Genomic DNA, 22473 nt, shown 5'->3' on the forward strand with positions numbered 1-22473 from the left:
TGTTTTGTGAGCCGAAGGAAATTTTAATATATCTTTGACCCGCTACATCCTCAAACTTCAATATTAAACACTTAACCCATCTGTCACTAGTATTTGATAATTAAGTCACGGTACTTACCATGGTTAAAAATATGGAAACACACATGCACTGTCAGCTTGAAATAATTTAAAAGAAAAATATGCGCAAACGTAATCAAATAATGTATTCACAAGATTGTAGAAGATTTTAGGTGAAATGATTTCATACGTTTCTATATAGTTACAATATTGTTATTCAATTTAATTTTTTTTTTAAAATTATATGTTATTATAGACTAAAATAAGACCGACAGAACATTGGTTGAATAATTTTGTATTTGATTTTTTTCTCTGTTATAAAAATTATTTTAAGGGAACCATTATACATTGGGTCCAAGTTTTCTAGTGAAAAACTTTGTACAACTATATTGGTCAACAAGCTCTCTCATCCTTGCAATTAAATCATAAAAAACCAATTCAAAATGGTTGCTCAACTAAATAGAAGACAAGAAATCACACTCAAAGAATAATGAATTTAATCAACTCCCATGCCGAAAACAAAGACTCGGTTGAAAGTCAAAACGTATAAAAACTAAAAAAAAGGTGGAGAGAAAAGCTGAAAAATTATCAACACAATAGCTAGATGTGCAAAATTCATGACTAATTTTTCTAAAATTGACAACCAAATGTTAAAAAGTCAGCCCCTAAAACTTAAAAAGATGGCCTTGAAAGACATTTTAATAAAAGTTTTAAGGGTATTAATTAATTTTGTACTATATATTGGTCGTTGAAATTTGTTTAACAAAGATGATACACTTGCTGTGAAACCAATGAAATTTAAGAACCTTGAAGTTGAGAAATGAATGTTATCCAAGGAAAAGAAGAATTTTTGTGACAAATCTTGGAGAGATCAGTATTGACTGGTTCAACATCTCAAAATTAGTTGAACATATTGGGAAGAGGTCTCACTGCCATAAAAGCATCCACCATCTGAAAGAAGAAAAGGAAAGAAAATTATCAATATAACCTACAAATTGAGATGTATAGTCACATCCACCTTTAGAGCCTCACAATCTAATTACATATAAGTATAACCCACAACAAGAAACGTCTATATCAAACACATAACATTAAAGCATCAATTTATCACACAATGGAGAGAGCTTACCTCATCAGTCACAGCAGCTCGAGCCCTACGATGTCTTTCTACCAGTTTAGTCAAAACTTCAATAAGCCGCTGCTTTACCTCACCCGTAAGCATGCGTCCAGAACCATACTCCTGTAAAAGGACAACACAATTATTCTTCAAAAATAACCTAATGGTCTGTTTGGATTGAAGGGGAAGGAGGGGGAGTAGAGTAGAGTAGACCCAAAATTAGCCAACTCTACTCTACTCCTTTCCACTCCCCCTCCTTCCCCTCTCAATCCAAATGGGCCCTAAGCAAAGAAGTAGTTTGTGTAGTTTAGAAATGATTCAAAGATGCAGGTACTTGTATAAAACAGCAAAAAAAAAAAAAAAAAAAAAAAAAAATCATTAGAATAATTTGTAATCAACTAGAAAGTGCAACCTGACCTTTTTAGTGTGTTCAAGCTCGGCATCATCCTCTAGGAAAAAACTTAAGTACTTAATTGGTATATCAACCTGGATAATGACCAAAAGAAATAAAATTCCTCTGTTACTTTTTTTTTTTTTGGAGAAGAAACATCATTCATGACTTCACTGCCAAATTGGCAAGAATTACAGTATCAATATCAAGGGGTACACCTCATCCAAGCAAGAAAGCTAGACGGAGGAAGTGCACATCTGGTTGTGCACTAGAAGGTACATACTCACAAAGAATTTCTAACATGAGAAATTAAATTCAGCATTGACCGCTATAATATCATGCTTGCGCACTAAAAATGAGCAGAATTTCCATATAGCTTTCCCTAGATAAAATAAATGATAAAAATGCCTAAATTCTGATAATTTGGGAAAAAAGGTAAGAACAGAACACTTATAGCATGTAATCCATGAACTATAATGGAAAAATCTTTCAGAAACTATATGTTAAGCATAATGGTTTGCCTGACCTTAAAAGCAAATTTCCTTCACATACATCAGCAAAAGGAATGAACAAGAAACATAGTACCTCAAGATTTGCTCCAAGTTGACGGTGTTTCTCTATTGAATCTTGACCACCAGAGAATGCATATTTGTTTATCTATAGATATAAACGCATGTTACAGTAAATAACATTGATATTAAAAAAAACTAATGACATATGTGCAGATCTATAAACAATATGTGCAGATATTAGAAAAGCAAATTTCCTTCTTTTTTTTTTGGGGGGGGGGGGGGGGGAGGTCATGTTACAGTAAATAACATTGATATAAAAAAAAAACTAATGACATATGTGCAGATATTAAAAAGCAAATTTCCTTCTTTTTTTTTTTTTTTTGGGGGGGGGGGGGGTGTGTGGAGGATAGGTAACAAAAAATTTTATGAGGAAAAAAAAAAAGAGATTCCTCACATACATGGTGTATATAAGAGGTTCAACTAAGAATTCCAATCTAACATTCAATAGATTAAGAAAAGAAAAAGAAGCCTTACACTCCTTATTACAGGACTATGTTTAAGACGTGTCTTATCAGGTGCATAAAATGTAGTTAGGGCAGGTATTATCCTTATCTATGTTAACAACTGTAGAAATATTCATTATGAAAAGATGCTTATTTGCATCAACAATTAGTCCTCAACGCCACATGTCAACATTAGTATAAAGTCCATGATACCCATAACAGGGATATTGCCAAAAACAACAACACACATATATGCAAATACTCACACTTCCAAAAAAATTATTTATCTTCTCCAAAAAGTTTTTTTCTTGAACCTCCAATTACAGATAAGACATTGGCATATGCATTTGATGTTCATCATGGTATGTCCATATATTGATCTAATAATTTCCATATGATGGTCATATTTAAACCAGGCAACAATGATTTTCAGATGCTAACCTTATTCTTTATGACTTTTTCAGAATCAGTGACATATATGGCAGAATTTGGATCACTAGCTGACATTTTTCCTGTCTCCCCCTGCATTTATCCAGTTTCCAGAAACAATGAGACATGATTTAGAAATCAATCATGAGCAGTATGAAGCAGACAGAGGCAGAGACCTTAATCAGGGTGAAATAGAAACCATGCTTAGATGTAAGAAACTAGATTCTAGTAATAGATCTATTGCTAGAAATCATTGTCTTCTGATCTTCAAATATTGCATAGTTACAATATTTGAAAACATGTAATTTTCATTACAAAATCAATAAACCTGAAAAAGATGGATTGCTTTGTGATAATTTGATAAAAAATTATTGAATAGGCTAATAGTCTCAAACGCATATTACTAGAAAGGCAATCAAGAAAAACCTTACAATGAGATCATGAATTCTCAAAAAATTCAAATGTTATGGTTCATATTGAATGCTTCATGCCATCTTGAAGAGGACAGCAAATGAACAATGAAATCCAGTCATCATTTTTTTTTTGGTGAAGTAAGACGTGCACTCGATGGGTTTTAAACCCATGACCTCCCCCCCACCTTACTCTTACAAGGGAAGAGAAGATGCCATTTGAACTGGAGCTCATTAGCCCATCATCAAATTTTTAGCCCTACACGTTCCAAGATAATCATACTCACCTTCAAGTTTTATATTACAATCATCCCATCAATTATAAATGCATGTGTGATCAAGTAAAGACGCCTTTTTAGCTTAAATTACTTAAGGGGGTTGGCTTGTGGTCCCAACACAATTAGCCCTTTGTGATTATTGGAAATAACTCATTGTAGAACACTGAAATTTTCCTCCTGATAGCTCTACACCCACGTATTATAAAGAAGCCTTAACAAACTAAGTGTCTGTTCGGTTGTCTCACAAAAACTGATTGGCCAGATTCCCATTTACTATAGAATTAACCACCAGAAGAGTTAGGAGTTTATTACACAATCATTGCTACAATTCACAAACGGTTTTTGTGCTTGATTGGCCCATATATTAATTATCACCGTATGTTCAACAATATCATATATTAAGGCAGGTGCAAGAGTTAATTAACACTTAAAAAAAAAAGACACCAAATTTATATATGATTCATGTATCTTTGTGATAGTATCTCAAAACATCCATCAGCATCGACAAACAATTGATTTAGCATTGAAATCATCAAAATTGTCCCTCCTATAATCTTTAGCACACAATTGGTTCTATGCCAAATCATATGAATACCTGCAGGGCAGGGAAGAATAATGACTCAATCAATGCAGGCTTGTGATATCCGATTCGAGGTGCAACATCTCGTGTCATTCTAAAATAAGGATCCTGAACAACACAACAAAGAAAGCATACCATAAGAACAGAAAACAGATGCACACATAATGTGTAAAAATATATAGAACTATCTTAAAACTATAAAAAAATCCAGCCTCACCACAAAATAAAGAGAACAAAACAATCATAATCATATGACATATATAAGACAATTGAATTGAGGAAAACAATAAGATTCTTGTATTAACCTTACTAAATTATCACAGACATAGATCAGATAAAAGTGCATCATCAAGATTCCAATAAACTCTATTATTTTATTTAAATTGCAAATTTACAAGCATTTCTAAAAGAGTTATCTTTGTTTATTTTTTATTGACGAGGATAAAGATACTTCGTGCATTCTTGTTTGGATTTCTCAAAGGATAAAAAGACATGTTTTAGGATCTCAGGTTTATTCACGCATTTCATTATTGGCAATTATAGGCGGTAGATTCTCTTTGGGAAGGATTCTTGCTGTTGATAATCTTAACAAAAGGAACATAATCTTGGTGGATTAATACTAAATTTATAAATGTAGTGAAGCACTTGTTACTTCAAAGTATGTTGTGTGTATTTTTATTAGGAAGGATTATTTGGATTGGGTGGCATAAAAGCAAAACTTTATGTGGAATGATAATCTTAACAAAAGGAACATAATCTTGGTGGATTAACAGTAAATTATAAATGTAGTGTAGCACTTGTTACTTCAAATTAATTTGTGAGTATTTTTATTAGGAAGGATTATTTGGGTGGCAAAAAAGCAAAACTTTACCTGGAATGATACCACCCATTGCCTTATGTGGATGCTATGATGAGATAGAAATTGTAAGGACGAGATTCGTGGCGGACCGTAACAGTGTCGGGTTCGCACGTGAAAAGGCCCCTAACAACATCATTTGTAGAGCGTGGGTTTAGAAGGCTAGGCCTTGATCGATAGGCGGTGGGTTTTTCGCGGTGTTCGTACCAGTTTACGTTTTCCTACACCCCTGGAGTCTTTCTCCTGGAGGTGGGCTGGGAGGCTCTGGTTTTTGGCCATTTTTCCCAACCCCCTCATTGGTACACCTTCCTTTTTATTATATAATCCGTCTTGGTTGATCCTGACCCTCCACTTGTAGGTCAGGCAGGAGCTTACTTCTGTATCCATCCCATCAACCGTCCCGTCTAACTTTCTATTAGTTACATGGACCGACGTTTGCACCGCCCAAACGTCTTTTCTCATTAACCAGCTCTGGGTATTGGCAGGTGCATTTACTGAAGGGGGTGGGACGCACTTTCCTTGGTCCGAGTTCACACCCTGCTTCCCTTTGGGCCCCATTCCGTTCACATCCCCTTGAGGGGGCTGTTCGGGGATTGTCTACACCAGGGTGTTGGTCTTCCTGTTGAAGCTATGGAATGCCGAGGACAGGGTAAGTTCTCAGCCGTTCCCCTTGCTACCTCGGCCACTGATCATTCGTCTTCGGCAAGGTACCTCCTCGACACGGGCCCTGGGCCCAGATAGAGTTTGGGCCGGACTGCAGAACTCTCGGACCCACAATAGCCCCTCAAAATCCTGCTATCCGTCCCCTCGGACGGATAGGAGGGTTTTGATGACATCATGGACCTGCCAATGCCTATTAATCCTTGTCATCTAGCGATTCCCGAGGTTTTTCACCTGCCCAAGGCACGTTCCTAGAGCCGTTGGAAGGCGAAACGTGGCCTCATTAAATACGGGCGGCTTGGTGCTTCCCACGTTCAACGATGTGATGGAAATCGAACGGTGGTGATCTCCTGGCCTCTTTGGGCGGGAAAAAGGGCGTGCAGTTTACCCTAGAAAGTATAAAAGATTTTTTGGAGATGGATCCGTCTCTCCAGTTCTATACTTAAGAGTTTTAGTGCGTGTATCCAGGGTTCATCCGAACTTCCGCCCAAATTCAAGTCTATCTCAAGCACATATAGCCCATCCGAAGCGTAATTCTCTTTTTATGTAAGTTCCCTACCTCTATTAACTCACGTTTTTTCTTTTCTGGATTTATTTCTCTTTAGCTCCCTTTCTTTTCCGTCGCGGGTTAGGTTTGTTTTAGTAAATGGCGAAGGCGGCTAAATTGAGATTGAGGAAGTTGGTCGATTCTGAAGAGGCGATGAATAAGTTCATCGTTGATTATAGGATTCCCCCCAACGTAAGGCTGGAACACTGTAAGATGGGGGAATGACACATTAAGAGGGGGACGGGCGCGGTTGTAATTCCCGTCCTCGCCTTTGTAGAGGGAGGTATGAGAATCCCTATGGGACCAGTGACAAGGGGTTACCTCAGGCATTTCCGTTTAGCCCCTACCCAGTGCGCCGGCAACGTTCTTAGGATTTTGGGTTGTGTGGACGCTTTAAACGAGAAGATGGGTTTAAGACTGACCCACCATGATGTAAACTGGTGCTATAACCTCCAAAAATTAAAAGGAAAGACTTACTACATGAGGTCGAGGGATGATAGGATTCGGTTGATCCAGTGCCTCCCTGATTCCAACAAGGGACTGAATAAGGATTTTCTTATCGTCTTTGGGGAGTGGCATGATGGCGATCCATGCCCCGTAGTAGAAGGAGAACCAGGTGGGGTATTAGGAATGGAAGAGGGATAACCCTTTAAACCACTCTAACCTAACTTCCTTCGATAACTAATTACGCATATATGTTTGTTACTTTTGTAGATGAACACGCCTATAAACGGCATTTTCATTTAGTCAACCGGGCAGACTTGGAAACCGTTTTACAAGCGGCAGTTTTTGTGAATGACAGTGATGGTCAAGTCCGTGCAGCTCACAAAATACTAGGGTACCCTCCGGTTCAGAAGTCGTTCGGGGACGCGAAGCACGTGATCAGTGCCCGCCGTCCTTGGCTTCCAAAAATTACCGTGGTAGAGAAGGGATTTTTGATCTCGCAGGAGCCAGCTGTCCCCAAGAACATCCCCTTGGCGGGCCCCTCTTCGTCTCATCAAGCAGCAGAGGACGAAGGTGAGCCAGATCAGCCGGAGGAAGGGTTCGGGGTATTTGACTTAGTCTACTAATCCGAGGACCCTCCTGGTGACCTAGGTGACCCAGCCTTGTCCGAGGCGGAATTATCATTAATAGGCACCTCTTCTCAAGCCGAGATGGGAGTCAAAAGAATACCTTTAACCCCCCTTCTCCAACTCCTCGAGGACCAACCAGGGAAGGATACCCAGGAGGCACCACAACCCAATGCTCCTCCTCCACCAGCTCGGCCCCTTACAATCCAAACCAGGTCATCCTCCACCAAGTCCCAACCACAATCCACCCGCTACGAACCTCCCACCTCCTCTCAACCAGCTCGGTCTCCTCGACCCGAAGGTGCTGATTCCAAGAGAAAGAGGAGCCCCAAGGGCAAGGACATCGTGGACGAGGGAAAATCCCAACTCCTAAGGAGAAGGATGAGACTCCGCCCACAAAACAACCGAAGACCGGACCCCAAGGCAGAGGCAAAGGACCCGCAGTTCAAACCTCTCAAGGCAAAGGAAAAGGAATTGATTCCCAATCCCTTCCGAGCGCCTGGCTTCCTGCCCCAATGCTTCACGGGGGTCCATTACTGGAAACTGCCTCTCTGAGGGACCTTGGAGACGGCGAGGGTGGATACGTGGCAGATACATTAGGGAGAACCATGCTACTCCCTAATGACATGGAAGAGCTGAAGAGAATGAGGATGCAGGAGGTTTTTCTCAGTACTAAGAGATACTTGGGCATGGTAAGATTTCTTGAAACCTAACACTTTACTAATTCTCGTCACCAGTTTGTCACTCACTACACGTTCATCTTTCTTGACAGGCTCTCCAGGCAACCTATAGGATGGAGGAAGAAGTGCATGACAGGAGTAAGGTGGCCGAGAACGAACGCAAGAGGCGCATAACGACCTCAAAGACTCTTGAAGCTTCTGAAAAGGAACTTGCCAAAGTCAAGGATGACTTAACAATGACCACTCGCAAGAGGGATAACGTCTCGGCGGGCCTTGCCAGTGCCCAAAAACAGGCCAAGGACCAAACCAAGCGCGCAATTGAAGCCGAGGATCAGCTGCAAATAGCCAGAACTCTGATCGAGGATTTAAATAAGCAGCTGACCACGGCTCTGCATGAGAAAGGAGTGGCAGAATATGCCCGTGATGAAGCCGTAAGGGCAAAGCAGGAGGCCGAGTTTGCCAGGAATGAGGCAGAAGCTGCCAAAAATACGGCCGAGGACGATGGTTACAACATGGGAGTAGCCGAGACCCAGGCCACCCTTAAGGTGCAGATCCCTGGTGTGTGTAGGTTTTATTGCTCCCAGGTTTGGGAGGAAGCATTGAAGCGAGCTGGGGTGGATGCCTCATCTGATTTGTGGAAGGCGGAGAGCATATTCTACCCGGCAGCCATCCGCGAGGCCACTTCGACCAGCCCCGCGGCTACTCGTGATCAACCCGAGGAAGAGATCACCCCGTTGGAAGACTTGCAGGCCAGCGGTTCTTCTAGCAAGGCGCTCAAAGAAGGAGAACTTCAGGATGTGACAGTGATATCCCAGCACACGGATTCTGAGGCACCTAAAGAGGTTGCCGAGTCCGTGGTTGGCATTCAGGTGCCTAATACAGAGGAACCCACCATACTTGCAGAGCCGCCACAGGCCACTTCCCTTGCTGTGGTTCCCCAGAATACCAGTGCTGGTCCTGTTCAGCCTTCCCCAGAAGGGACCATCCTTCCAGGCACCAAAGCTGAATCTGCTCCCATCTCCCAAAATGTCACCGACAAAGAAGCAGAAAAGTAGAAGCCCTCGTTGGGCTTTTTGTATTCGTTTCTATTTGAACGATTAACTTGTTTCTTTTCCTTTCACAAACTTCCTAATTTATTGATGGTTTACAAGCATTTGAACATGTATATATGAAATCTTGCTTTTCCTTTTTCCTTCTGATTGCATCGTTAACCGCCCTCGTTGATGCGCACTATTTGCTTATGAACTCTGCGCTGATTTATTCTAACATGTACAAATAGTTATGCATGTAATACATTCATCATCATGTTCCCCGAACCCTAATTTACTTGCGCCCACAAAGGCTTTAGATTTATTCCTAACCTTCGTCTTACGAAGATATAAGCATCATTTTTAACGTCACGCATAATAGCTAAAACTCGCTTAGTGCCTGGTTTTCCTCATCCAAATAGTTGGTTTCCCCATAGGCTTGAGTCCGAGGACCATGCAATGCCTCGGTTCTGTCCAAAAACCTAGTTTTCCTCGTCCAAGTAGTTGGTTTCCCCAGAGGCTTGAGTCCGGTGAACCATGCAATGCCTTGGTTCTGTCCAAAACCTAGTTTTCCACATCCAGGTAGTTGGTTTCCCCAGAGGCTTGAGTCCGAGAACCGTGCAATGCCTTGGTTCTGTCCAAAACCTAGTTTTCCACATCCAGGTAGTTGGTTTCCCCAGAGGCTTGAGTCCGGTGGACCATGCAATGCCTTGGTTCTGTCCAAAACCTAGTTTTCCACATCCAGGTAGTTGGTTTCCCCAGAGGCTTGAGTCCGAGGACCGTGCAATGCCTTGGTTCTGTCCAAAACCTAGTTTTCCACATCCAGGTAGTTGGTTTCCCCAGAGGCTTGAGTCCGAGGACCGTGCAATGCCTTGGTTCTGTCTAGAACCTAGCTTTCCACATCCAGGTAGTTGGTTTCCCCAGAGGCTTGAGTCCGGTGGACCATGCAATACCTTGGTTCTGTCCAGAACCTAGTTTTCCACATCCAAGTAGTTGGTTTCCCCAGAGGCTTGAGTCCGGTGGACCATGCAATGCCTTGGTTCTGTCCAGAACCTAGTTTTCCACATCCAGGTAGTTGGTTTCCCCAGAGGCTTGAGTCCGAGGACCGTGCAATGCCTTGGTTCTGTCCAAAACCTAGTTTTCCACATCCAGGTAGTTGGTTTCCCCAGAGGCTTGAGTCCGAGGACCGTGCAATGCCTTTGTTCTGTCCAGAACCTAGTTTTCCACATTCAGGTAGTTGGTTTCCCCAGAGGCTTGAGTCCGGTGGACCATGCAATGCCTTGGTTCTGTCCAGAACCTAGTTTTCCACATCCAGGTAGTTAGTTTCCCCAGAGGCTTGAGTCCGGTGGACCATGCAATGCCTTGGTTCTGTCCAAAACCTAGTTTTCCACATCCAGGTAGTTGGTTTCCCCAGAGGCTTGAGTCCGGTGGACCATGCAATGCCTTGGTTCTGTCCAGAACCTAGTTTTCCACATCCAGGTAGTTGGTTTCCCCAGAGGCTTGAGTTCGGTGGACCATGCAATGCCTTGGTTCTGTCCAAAACCTAGTTTTCCACATCCAGGTAGTTGGTTTCCCTAGAGGCTTGAATCCAAGGACCGTGCAATGCCTTGGTTCTGTCCAAAACCTAGTTTTCCACATCCAGGTAGTTGGTTTCTCCAGAGGCTTGAGTCCGGTGGACCATGCAATGCCTTGGTTCTGTCCAAAACCTAGTTTTCCACATCCAGGTAGTTGGTTTTCCCAGAGGCTTGAGTCCGGTGGACCATGCAATGCCTTGGTTCTGTCCAAAACCTAGTTTTCCACATCCAGGTAGTTGGTTTCCCCAGAGGCTTGAGTCCGTAGACCATGCAATGCCTTGGTTCTGTCCAAAACCTAGTTTTCTCTTTGTGCAGGGTCTTGGCTCTAGGGGAGTTAGCTCATCAGCCAAGCCCCTAGAGTTTATCCATACGGTTAACGTTACCACGTGCCTAGTTTGCTCTTTACGGGGGACCTTGGCTTTAAGGGAGTTAGCTCCTCAACCAAGCCCCTAGTCAAGAAACGTAGTCCGTAACAGAACTTTGTACTAGAACTCTATAACCAACGGTTAGATATAACGAAGAAACTCTATCGACCCACTTCCTATACCAACACACAAGCCTTTCCCACATACGGCGCCAATTGTAAGGACGCGATTCGTGGCGGACCGTAACAGTGTCGGGTTCGCACGTGAAAAGGCCCCTAACAACATCATTTGTAGAGCGTGGGTTTGGAAGACTAGGCCTTGATCGATAGGCGGTGGGTTTTTCGCAGTGTTCGTACCAGTTTACGTTTTCCTACACCCCTGGAGTCTTTCTCCTAGAGGTGGGCTGGGAGGCTCTGGTTTTTGGTCATTTTTCCCAACCCCCTCATTGGTACACCTTCCTTTTTATTATATAGTCCGTCTTGGTTGATCCTGACCCTCCACTTGTAGGTCAGGCAGGAGCTTACTTCTGTATCCATCCCATCAACCGTCCCGTCTAACTTTCTATTAGTTGCATGGACCGACGTTTGCACCGCCCAAACGTCTTTTCTCATTAACTAGCTTTGGGTATTGGCAGGTGCATTTACTGAAGGGGGTGGGACGCACTTTCCTTGGTCCGAGTTCACACCCTGCTTTCCTTTGGGCCCCATTCCGTTCACATCCCCTTGAGGGGGCTGTTCGGGGATTGTCTACACCAGGGTGTTGGTCTTCCTGTTGAAGCTATGGAATGCCGAGGACAGGGTAAGTTCTCAGCCGTTCCCCTTGCTACCTCGGCCACTGATCATTCGTCTTCGGCAAGGTACCTCCTCGGCACGGGCCCTGGGCCCAGATAGAGTTTGGGCCGGATTGCAGAACTCTCGGACCCACAGAAATAATTGAACTTTTACTAGAGTTGGGATGCCTATCTTAAGCTGAAATCTTATGATACTGCATTTGGGACTGTTACTTATGCTTCTCAGGTAAACTTCATTGAATACCTTTGATTGTAATTCTTTAGAGGTTTCTTTTGTAAACTTACTATATGCTTAGTTCTCTCCTTTGATCAATAAAATTTTCTTAATATATTACAAACTTATTTATGACAAAATATACTTTAACATTTAAAGACAGAAACCAAATTATCAAGGTCTAATAATAATTTTCTACAACCATTAATAAAATATTTCTATCCATCATTTGTAGTTCCTTAGATTTTTATCCCTCCAAAAATTCTACTAATAGAAAGAAATATAACAATCCAACTCTTAAGTACTTCATAAATATCATAGGCAAGATATCTCTTACTCAATTTTCTATTCAAAAAAGGGGAAAAAATATTCTTTTTATAGTTTTCTGATCATTTAAACTTTAGATTGTAATCTCTAGACAACCTCTTGTACATCTCCCATGTACTAGGGATTCTCCACTTCCTTTTCAAAAAATTTGCTATTACTTATGTATTTTTTTTATAATAAAAAAGGATTGTTTAACAATCACAACTTCACAGATACAATTTTTCAACACGCTAACTTCTGAATAAAATCTACAGTTGGTTTATATTTATCAATATCAGTCTATCAGACCAAAAGAATATCAAACCCAACTGTGCAACATCTTCAGAGAGTGATGCAGAGTAATTACCATCATCTGAAAGAAACTGTCATGTGCTTTTCAGTGTGGTTATACTGTACATTTAGCCAGAACAACTCCTTCCCTTACATATTTTTTTCCCAGTTTCCACATAATAAAAAGATGAAGAAAGCTGTTGGAGTCAACCTTAACATTTGTAGGATACCAACATAAATCTTGCATTACTGAAGGTCAACTTCAATTTTTGAATACCAAAGTACATATTACAAACATTAGATGTATGGCTCTAAATGACTCCCATATGAAGCACAAAATATTTTCATAAGCTTGAAATGAACTAAATGCAAAGTTAGACTGAAAATGAAAAATACTAAACTATGATAGGAGTCAACCTGGTCAATTGCACAAGGAATTAAGCAACGGAGATTGTCCTTGCCAGAAAATAGGTGCGGAAATGAACTAGGAAATGAGGGAGCTGCCTGCATTTACACAAATGAAGCATGTTGTATCACTTTCATGGATATTCCAATGGTCTCTTAACCAGCAATCATAGTGTCAAACAGAAATCTAACAACCAATGACAATAACTGTTGCAAAAGTTTTTGCTAAATCCTTTATTATGTTGTATATTTGCTTATGTGATATAACAACAAATAAAAATAGCATAAGCAACTGCTGATGTTCCAAAATTATGCCAAGTTCTTCCTCCACACCCCTCCCCCCCCTTTTTTCGGTTCTCATAATATATTTATAGAGTTAACCACAAAGGCATTATATGGTGAATGGACAGCTATACAACTACAACCTATAGACATTTCAGGGGCTAAAGATTTAAATTATAAACTGTTTCTGAAACTCACAACAAAGTAATGAGGTGAAATATAATAGTCAACAACATGCACATACCATTCACATGTTTAATGTAAACAAAGCAGCAAAGGTCTATTACCTGTACAGGTGGAAAACTATATTTTCCAATATGATCTTCACCAATGAAACCAAAAATGCCTACAACCTGATTACATGTTACACGCTTTGAAATTTCCACCATGTTCCTATAGAATGCACTGCACAAAAAAAATATAAAAAACCAGTCTGAGGATTCTAATTTCTAACTATGCATGTAATATGCATGAGAAAGATTTTTCCCTCACTAGCTTTGAAATGCATACTTGAGGTTTCAGGTGCATAGTATAACAAATGCAGGACTAATATAAATTGAAAATTTAAAATATCGCTTCAAGAATAATGACCATAAAAATTATAATTAATTTCTCAAAATCTAAAGCTCAGCCAAATTTTATTACATATTTTTAAGGTTTTCAATGCATACTTTTAACATTGGTGGAGCACTTAAACAGCAGAAAGATGTGTAAGCTTGTCAAAAACAAAAAATTGTTCATTGTGTCATGAGGTCCATCGTGTCTAATCTAATGTTTTCTTTTTTCAAGGTCAAACTTACAATTATGAATTACTCACCCTCCAACATAATCAAAATCAGAGAAGATGAAGGTTCTCCTGATGTCAAAACCACAAGCAATGATGTCCTTGGCGTTCTCCCTGGCTAGCCTCCTGCTCTCCTCCACTGTCAGATTTTTCCACAAGAACTTCTCATCGTCAGTTAGTTGTATAACAAGAGGAACCTTAAAGGCCTCTTGCAAATATCTGCAGCCAAAGTCATGCACACAGACATAAAAATTTCTTAATACACATAACAACAATTATGATTTGGTTGATCAGCTCTACAAGATATAACAAATCCATATATTTACATCATTTTACATGCCTAAACAAGTAAAAACTTGGCAGTAAATTATTCTTTCCTTTAACCTTCAATTGTTAATAACCAAACTGCAGTAGAAGCAGTCAAACTGTTGTTGTTGTTTTTTTCATAATAAATTATTATTTATAAGTAGCATTTTTATAGTTCCTTGGAAAACAAACAGAGCAGAAGGAAGGAAAATCAACATACTGAGTGAACATGAAGGGAATCAAATGCCCTAAGTGCAAAGCTTCTGAAGAGGGACCTCTTCCCGTGTATAGATAAAACTTCTCACCCCTCTCATATGCATCCAGTATCTCATTGAAGTCCCTGTAATCCAATCATCAAAATTCCAATTGTACCCTCTATACATATGTTTATTTACAAACATTAAAGTTAGAATTGGGTGGTAAGGTAATTCATTAAATGTTGTTTACTAAAATTTCACCGATGAAAAAAAAAATTGGGTGATAAGGTACCGGTGGGCAAAGAAGACGCCACGACGGAGAAACACGTGGGCACGTCGAGAGGTGAGACGCTCAACGCGGTCAATGAGGGATGGGTCAAGCCTTTGACAGCCAAACTTATCAATAAGCTTGTCGTAGTCGATCTTGCCACCGTCCTTGGCCGCCACTTCCCATGGATTCACCACTTGCTCTTGCTCTTGTTCTTGTGGTGTTTCCTTTTCATTTTCTGATGCTCCTCTCTCTGCTGCTTTGCTATCCATCTACTACTCTACCAAAGAAAACCATGAGTGAAAATTTAAGAATCAGTATCAAAGGTCTAGTGGGGTTGGATGATTACATCATAAATAATTAAATAGGTTTTGGGTCAAGAGTATGGTCGCCAGTTAAGAATCAGTATTCTTCGGTTGTGTTTTAATTCAAAGTTTTTTTTTCGCTGTGTAGCAGATTGAGTTATTTACTGCTCATTTGATTTCACAAAAACTGATTTTCCATTCCAAATTTTGTGTCACTTGAGCTGCATTTGTACAAAACTATATACTGTCATGTTCTTAGTTTATACTCTTGAAGTTGTAGTGACCTGAAACATGCAGCTGTATCTGATTTTGGAACTGTTTTGAAACAGCCTAAGGCCATGACATTTGGTCGGAAATGTAAAATTTTGGGTATGCTCCAAAAGAACTGGAGTTGCAAAAAAGATCACAGGAAAAAAAAAGATCATCAACTTAGGAGAAATGCTGACCAGTTAAGCAAAGACAGCAATTCTGTTTGTGATGGTTATATGTTCAAATGCTGAAAAGTGTACTCAAAATTGTATTTTCCTATTTAAGTGATCTGAGATAAGGTAATGAGTTGTATACTTGTAGTTAAGTTAGTTAAGTGAACTTTGTACAGAATGCAAGGATATGTAATGGTTCTTGCTCATTTATGTAATGAGCTGTATTTAAAATGGTAAAGCAAACTGTGTCAAGGATATGTAACAATAAGTCTTTAGACACAAAAAAAAAAAAAAAAAAATTCACAACTACCAAGGTAAAAAAGTGATGTCAGTTATGAACTTAGATGAAAATCAGTAAAAACTAACCAACTCAACTGTTTTCGAAAGCTATTGTAAAATTGATATGTCTGTAGCATTACTCAGATATGTAATGGTGTTTATGCATGTAATGAAGGTTTGTTAGTAATGAAAACAAATCAAAATCTGCAATATGCACACTGTTCATGATAAAAAAAAAATAAATAGCACATAAACTACACAAAGCTAAACATAGGTCCAGAATTTTCATTAATGACAAAATAAGCTTTATATGATAATATAGTTTGACTCCAAAAGCTAAAAGCATTGCTTCTCGTTGCAAGACCATAACCCAAACTCGAAAAATCAAACCACACCCAAGTCAAGAAACATCAAATCATATCCAAAAAATCAAACCATGATATATTTTGGGCAGCTCGATTCAAACAAAAACAGCACTACCACCCAAGTTTTTTCATAGCATCAAAGCAGATTAGGAAGCAAGACCTGCGAAAGAGGACTCAGACGCCGGCGTAGGAGGGGGAAGACGACGCCGGTAGCTCTGCGACGGCGGTGATGGGTTGGGCTCTTCTGGTCGACGGCGGTGATAGGTGCCTCTATGTTAGTGGGGGAGTAGGGTGCCGTTTTGTAATTTTATTTTGTGGGGAAGAAAGGAATTAAAAAAAATTAAAAATTAATTGGGCTTAAACAGTACGTTTTAAACTGGTTAGAGTAAAGTTACTACTGACAGTGTTTAAACGGTGCGTTTAACAAAAAGATTTTAATTTTCTTACGGAAATTCATTTTCTCTTGCAATCATTATACACTTGGAATTCGATTTAAATCGAACCAAACGTAGCCTTATTGAGCAAAGTAAAATCTCAATCATTTTGTTTTGATGAAAACTATTTTGTGGAAAATATTCTTCCTAATTTGAGATATTTGGTGCCACCGAAATTATTAGTAAAATTTTACCTCAGGAGGTGTAAACTATTTTCCACCTCACAACCATGACATTGTCAAGGAGTGTATTCCAAGTTGGCTAATGGGAACATGAATCAAAATTACCAATTTGTGGCCTCTTTGGGGTTTACAAGCTATGGTATTAGTGCTGGGATTTGGTGGGTTTCTATAGTAGAGATGTTGACAGGTCTATTCTTAAATTGTTTCCTATAGTTGTGTCTTGATTGACAGAATTCTCGACTCTAGAAGATTACCTTTTAGATGTAAATATGTAACAGCAATTTCATCTTTCATCCTCTTGTCCTGTCTTCTAACTCTTTTCTGCAGTACCAATGTTTATGACTTGAATTGCATCGTGAATTAATATATTATTATGAAAAGGGAAAAAAGGAAGAAGGGAAGTTACAATGCTTAAAGTAGGCAATTCAAATTTTCTTTACCGGTTTATGTTTTACGTATAAAAACTTGCCACTTGTATACCTACTTAATTAAATTCTATCATTATGTCTTTTCCTAATCTTACTTTATATAATGTACAATTCATATTAAGATGCATCACAACAAAAAATGACAAGACATATAATATACTTATCCAAAATAGAATAAATTGCACAAATTTAGAAAAAAAAGGAATAAATTATTTAGAAACTAGTATACAGAAGGACGCAAATTGAATTAATCTCTTAAATTTTGTAATCATAAACTAAATAGTTCAGTATAGAAAGTTTAAAATTTCAAATATGGAGAACATAAAATAATAATATTGGAATGGAAAAAATAAAAGTATTGTGCTATATGTATAATACACTTTATGCCTAATTCAAGTGAGTTTTTGTGGCAAAGGAAAATACATATAATTAACCCTAAATAGATTGTTGAAGATTCATAACTGGCCTCAAAATTTTGTGATTAAGACTGTGTTGCTATATTGTTGGCTTCTTGTAGTTTTATGCTAATATAGTTTTATGAATTAGACGCACACTTTGGGAGCAATAAAATGGTAAGTTGGACACTCTCACACGATCACGAAAGCTAGATTCGTGAAATTATCATAATCAGTCAAATTCAATAACTTGAAGAATTAGGTGAGAATGAGATCAAGGTTGAAGAAGACTCACCAGTGCACCAACCTACAGTCAAGAACTTAAGAAAAGGTATTCTTTTATGTACCATAAGAATCTTCCTAGTTCCTCCCATTATTGTACATTTGCCAAATGCCAGCCAGTTCACTTATAAACAAGATGATTTGCCCCTTGTCATGAATAGAAAATTAGGCAGTGTAACATTGCTTATTAATAATAATTGAACTTCTAATTATCAAGGTTGAATTATTGGTGGCAGAGGCACCCTAACATAATTTGCTAATTCAATTTCTTTTTGCTTATAATTCTTTGATAGCAATTCTTTGAGCTATATTGTGCTATGTAACATTCATGAGGTAGTTTTATTGCAATAAAATCTATTACTTATCAAAGAAAAAATATATATACCACTTCTTTCAGGGTGATTTGCAACCCAAATTGCTCATAATTCCAACCAAATTTACTTGCAACCTCTCATAGGCTAGCCTTAGAGCACATGCTATATAGTGATTTCCTCTTACGTCCCTTGAACTCTCCTACAACTTCATCTGGTGAGAAATGCAAATTAAACTTCATGTCGACATCATCAACTACTCTCTCTTATTCAGCATTCCTTGTAGATTTCAGAATTGATTTGCAGATTTGCTTAATAAGATTAAGCCTTGCTTCATCATAGGTTCTGTGAACTTCTTCATAACGCTGGTGTAGTTAGAAATGAAAGCACGCCTCCACCTCTGCAGAAGTAACCACTTTTGTTTCCAAGTCCTTGATGGCCTATAGTACCTGCATACAAAAGGATTACTTCATCAATGCAACACAAAGCCTATGTTCTTATTCTCCACATTGGATTCAGGGGAAGGGAAAACACAATACCTTATGCCACTTTAGTTTTGGCACTCTCTCCATCTCTTCTCCTTCATCGTTTTCCATTTCACCTTCCTCTGGATCTTTCAATAGACTTAGGCACTGCTCCTTTCGGTACATAGCAATAAAAGGAATCTGAGGGATAAAAAATCAAGTCAAATACAATAGAGTACTTTTAATAATTAGAGAGAAAATTTTGAAAATGTTAAAGGATTACATCACACTTCTCCACATGATGCAACTTTAAGAATCTTATAATATCTGCCTTAAAATATTTTAACTCATTAGATTCTTCGCTATAAGATATGGACATAATAATTAGAGTAGGTAAAATCTATATGAAAATTTGGCAATTTATGTAGTATTAAACTTCTGTTGCTATAAGATATGGATATGTGTTTAATTAATTATTAACAGTACAATATGGATCTTATGTTTATGTAGCAGTTACGTGTTTGTCATTGCAATAGATTATAAAAGAATTAATATCAAATTATTACAATGGTAACTTCAATGCAATAGCTATTAATTTGAAATTTTCATTGCAATAAATTGCAAAAACAAATGGTATCAATTTATTACAAAGACTCTTTCATTTTAAGCTCTTGCAACAATTTTTTCTTATATATTAAAACTTCTATTGCAGCTGAAAATTATAAGTGATTTCCTCTTAGGTCTCTTGAACTCTTCTACAACTTCATTGGTGGGAAATGCAAATTAAACTTCATGTCAACATCATCAACTACTCTCTCTGATTCAGCATTCCTTATAGATTTCAGAATTGATTTGAAGATTTGCTTATTAAGATTAAGCCTTGCTTCATCATAGGTTCTGTGAACTTCTTCATCACGCTGGTTGTAGTTAGAAATGAAAGCACGCCTCCACCTCTGCAGAAGTAACCACTTTGTGTCCAAGTCCTTGATGGCCCATAATACCTGCATACAAAATGATTACTTCATCTATGCAACACAAAGCCTATGTTTTCATTCTCCACATTGGATCCAAGGGAAGGGAAGACACAATATCTTATGCCACTTCAGTTTTGGCACTCTCTCCATCTCTTCCCCTTCATCATTTTCCATTTCACCTTCCTCTGGATCTTTCAATAGACTTAGGCAATGCTCCTTTCGGTACATAGCAATAAAAGGAATTTGAGGTAAGTACTTTTAATAATTAGAGAGAATTTTGAAAATGTTAAAGGCTTACATCACACTTCTCCACATGATGCAACTTTAAGAATCTTATAATATCTGCCTTAAAAGATTTTAACTCATTAGATTCTTCGCTATAAGATATGGATATAGTAATTAGAGTAGGTAAAATCTATATGAAAATTTGGTAGTTTATGTAGTATTAAACTTTTGTTGCTATAAGATATGGATATGTGTTTAATTAATTATTAACAGTACAATATGGATCTTATGTTTATGTAGCAATTACGTGTTTGTCATTGTAATAAATTGTAAAAGAATTAATATCAAATTATTACAATGGTAACTTCAATGCAATAGCTATTAATTTGAAATTTTCATTGCAATAGATTGCAAAAACAAATGGTATCAATTTATTGTAATGATTTTTTCATTTTAAGTTATTGCAACAATTTTTCCTTATATATTAAAGCTTCTATTGTAGCTGAAAATTATAAGTTATATTGCAACTTATTATTGTTGGTGCAATAATTTAACACTTTTAAGTTACTATTGCAACCATTTTAACTTGTAGATATGATATTTTGTCTAAAACTATTATATACATATTTCGTTGTATTATTAAAATATTCATTAAAACTCCAACAAGAAGAAAAAGAAAAAAAGATCAGGAGGTATATTATTATTATGTATTTACTTGATAAAATAACTTAATAAACTAAATGCGTATTGTGGGATTTAAATAATTTTTCATTTTTGTGCTGACTCTTATGCTTGGAAGAGTATGCTTAGTGCGTATTGGGCAAGAGAATCTTGATTTCTTACAGAAAATTACTGGTTTGAATTGACATCACACAAATATGATCACAAACACTTGTTTCAAAATATATATATATATATATATATATATGTGTGTGTGTGTGTGTGTGTGTGTTATCACATATACATCAAGTTTTATGCCAATAATATAACTTAGACCATGTGTATGCAAAAACATTTCAATTTATAAAATTCTTTCTACACTTCAGCTTATAGTCATAGCCCATGCTGCTGTAAAGGAATTATTGGCATTAGGAAAGAAAGAAATATAAAAAGCAGATGCAGAACGTAATGGCAAGAGGAAGTAGTAAGCCTACTACATTTTATTTCCTCTTGATGGCCCTTTTTGATAGAAAAGTGAAGGATGCAGTTCTAACTTTAAATTCTTCATTGTGTTTATGAAGGTAAATCGTCCAACCAACAACAGTATCGTATGTTTATGTAGTATTTTTTTTTTTTTTGGTAAACAGTTTATGTAGTATTGAACTTCTATTGCTATAAGATACGTATATGTGTTTAATTAATTATTAAGAGTATAGTATGGATCTTATGCTGATGTTGCAGTTACGTGTTTGTTATTGCAATAAATTGTAAAAGAATTAATATCAAATTATTACAATGGTAACTTCGATGCAATAGCTATTAATTCGAAATTTTCGTTGCAATAGATTGCAAAAATAATTGGAATCAATTTATTGCAACGATTCTTTCGTTTTAGGTTATTGCAACAATTTTTTCTTATATATTAAAGCTTCTATTGTAGCTGAAAATAATAAGTTATTTCAACTTATTATTGTTGATGCAATAATTTAACACTTTTAAGCTAATATTGCAACTATTTTAACTTGTAGATGCGATATTTTGTCTAAAACTACTATATACATATTTCGTTGTATTATTAAAATATTCATTAAAACTCCAACAAGAAAAAAAAAAAAAAAAAAGATCAGGAGATATATTATTATTATGTATTTACTTGATGAAATAACTTAATAAACTAAATGCATATTGTGGGATTTAAATAATTTTTCATTTTTGTGCTGGCTCTTATGCTTGGAAGAGTATGCTTAGTGCATATTGGGCAAGAGAATCTTGATTTCTTGTAGAAAATTATTGGTTTGAGTTGACATCACACAAATATGATCACAAAGACTTGTTCCAATATATATATATATATATATATATATATATTATCACATATATATCAAATTTTGTGCCAGTAATATAACTTAGGCCATATGCATGCAAAAACATTTCAATTTATAAAGTTATTTCCGCATTTCAGCTTATAGCCATGGCCCATGCTGCTATAAAGGCATTGTTGGCGTTAGGAAAGAAAGAAATAGAAAATGCGGATGCAGAACGTAATAGCAAGAGGAAGCGGTAAGCCTATTGCATTTTATTTCCTTTTGATGGTCGGTTTTGACAGAAAAGTAAAGGATGCAATTCTAACTTTAAATTCTTCATTGTGTTTATGCAGGTAAACCGTCCAACCAACAACGGTATCGTATGTTTATGTAGTACTTTTTTTTTGGTTAAACAATTTATGTAGTATTGAACTTTTGTTGCTACAAGATATGAATATGTGTTTAATTAATTACTAAGAGTATATTATGGATCTTATGTTTATGTAGCATTAAACTTCTCTTGCTATAAGAGATGGATATGCT

The 22473-nt window shown here is 37.5% G+C and overlaps 1 protein-coding gene across 2 annotated transcripts; it reads right to left on the reverse strand.

Moving 5' to 3' along the window:
* Nucleotides 1-765: 765 nt before the first annotated feature.
* LOC115974002 (tryptophan--tRNA ligase, cytoplasmic) lies at nt 766-16604 on the reverse strand. 2 transcript variants are annotated; one of them, XM_031094236.1, is made up of 12 exons: nt 16432-16604; nt 14925-15175; nt 14656-14775; nt 14163-14348; nt 13633-13750; nt 13076-13162; nt 4293-4385; nt 3022-3102; nt 2151-2222; nt 1592-1660; nt 1187-1297; nt 766-1008 (listed from the first exon to the last, which is right to left on the reverse strand). In XM_031094236.1, the coding sequence occupies exons 2-12, from the start codon at nt 15170-15172 to the stop codon at nt 958-960; spliced, it is 1236 nt and encodes a 411-aa protein (XP_030950096.1). In that variant the 5' UTR covers nt 15173-15175; nt 16432-16604; the 3' UTR covers nt 766-957. The 2 variants fall into 2 exon arrangements, with proteins under 2 accessions (XP_030950096.1, XP_030950101.1); XM_031094241.1 differs by having other exon boundaries at nt 14925-15180.
* Between the last annotated feature and the right edge of the window lie 5869 nt (nt 16605-22473).

This window comes from Quercus lobata, chromosome 1 (genome assembly GCF_001633185.2).
Source record: "Quercus lobata isolate SW786 chromosome 1, ValleyOak3.0 Primary Assembly, whole genome shotgun sequence".
Lineage (NCBI taxonomy): Eukaryota > Viridiplantae > Streptophyta > Magnoliopsida > Fagales > Fagaceae > Quercus > Quercus lobata.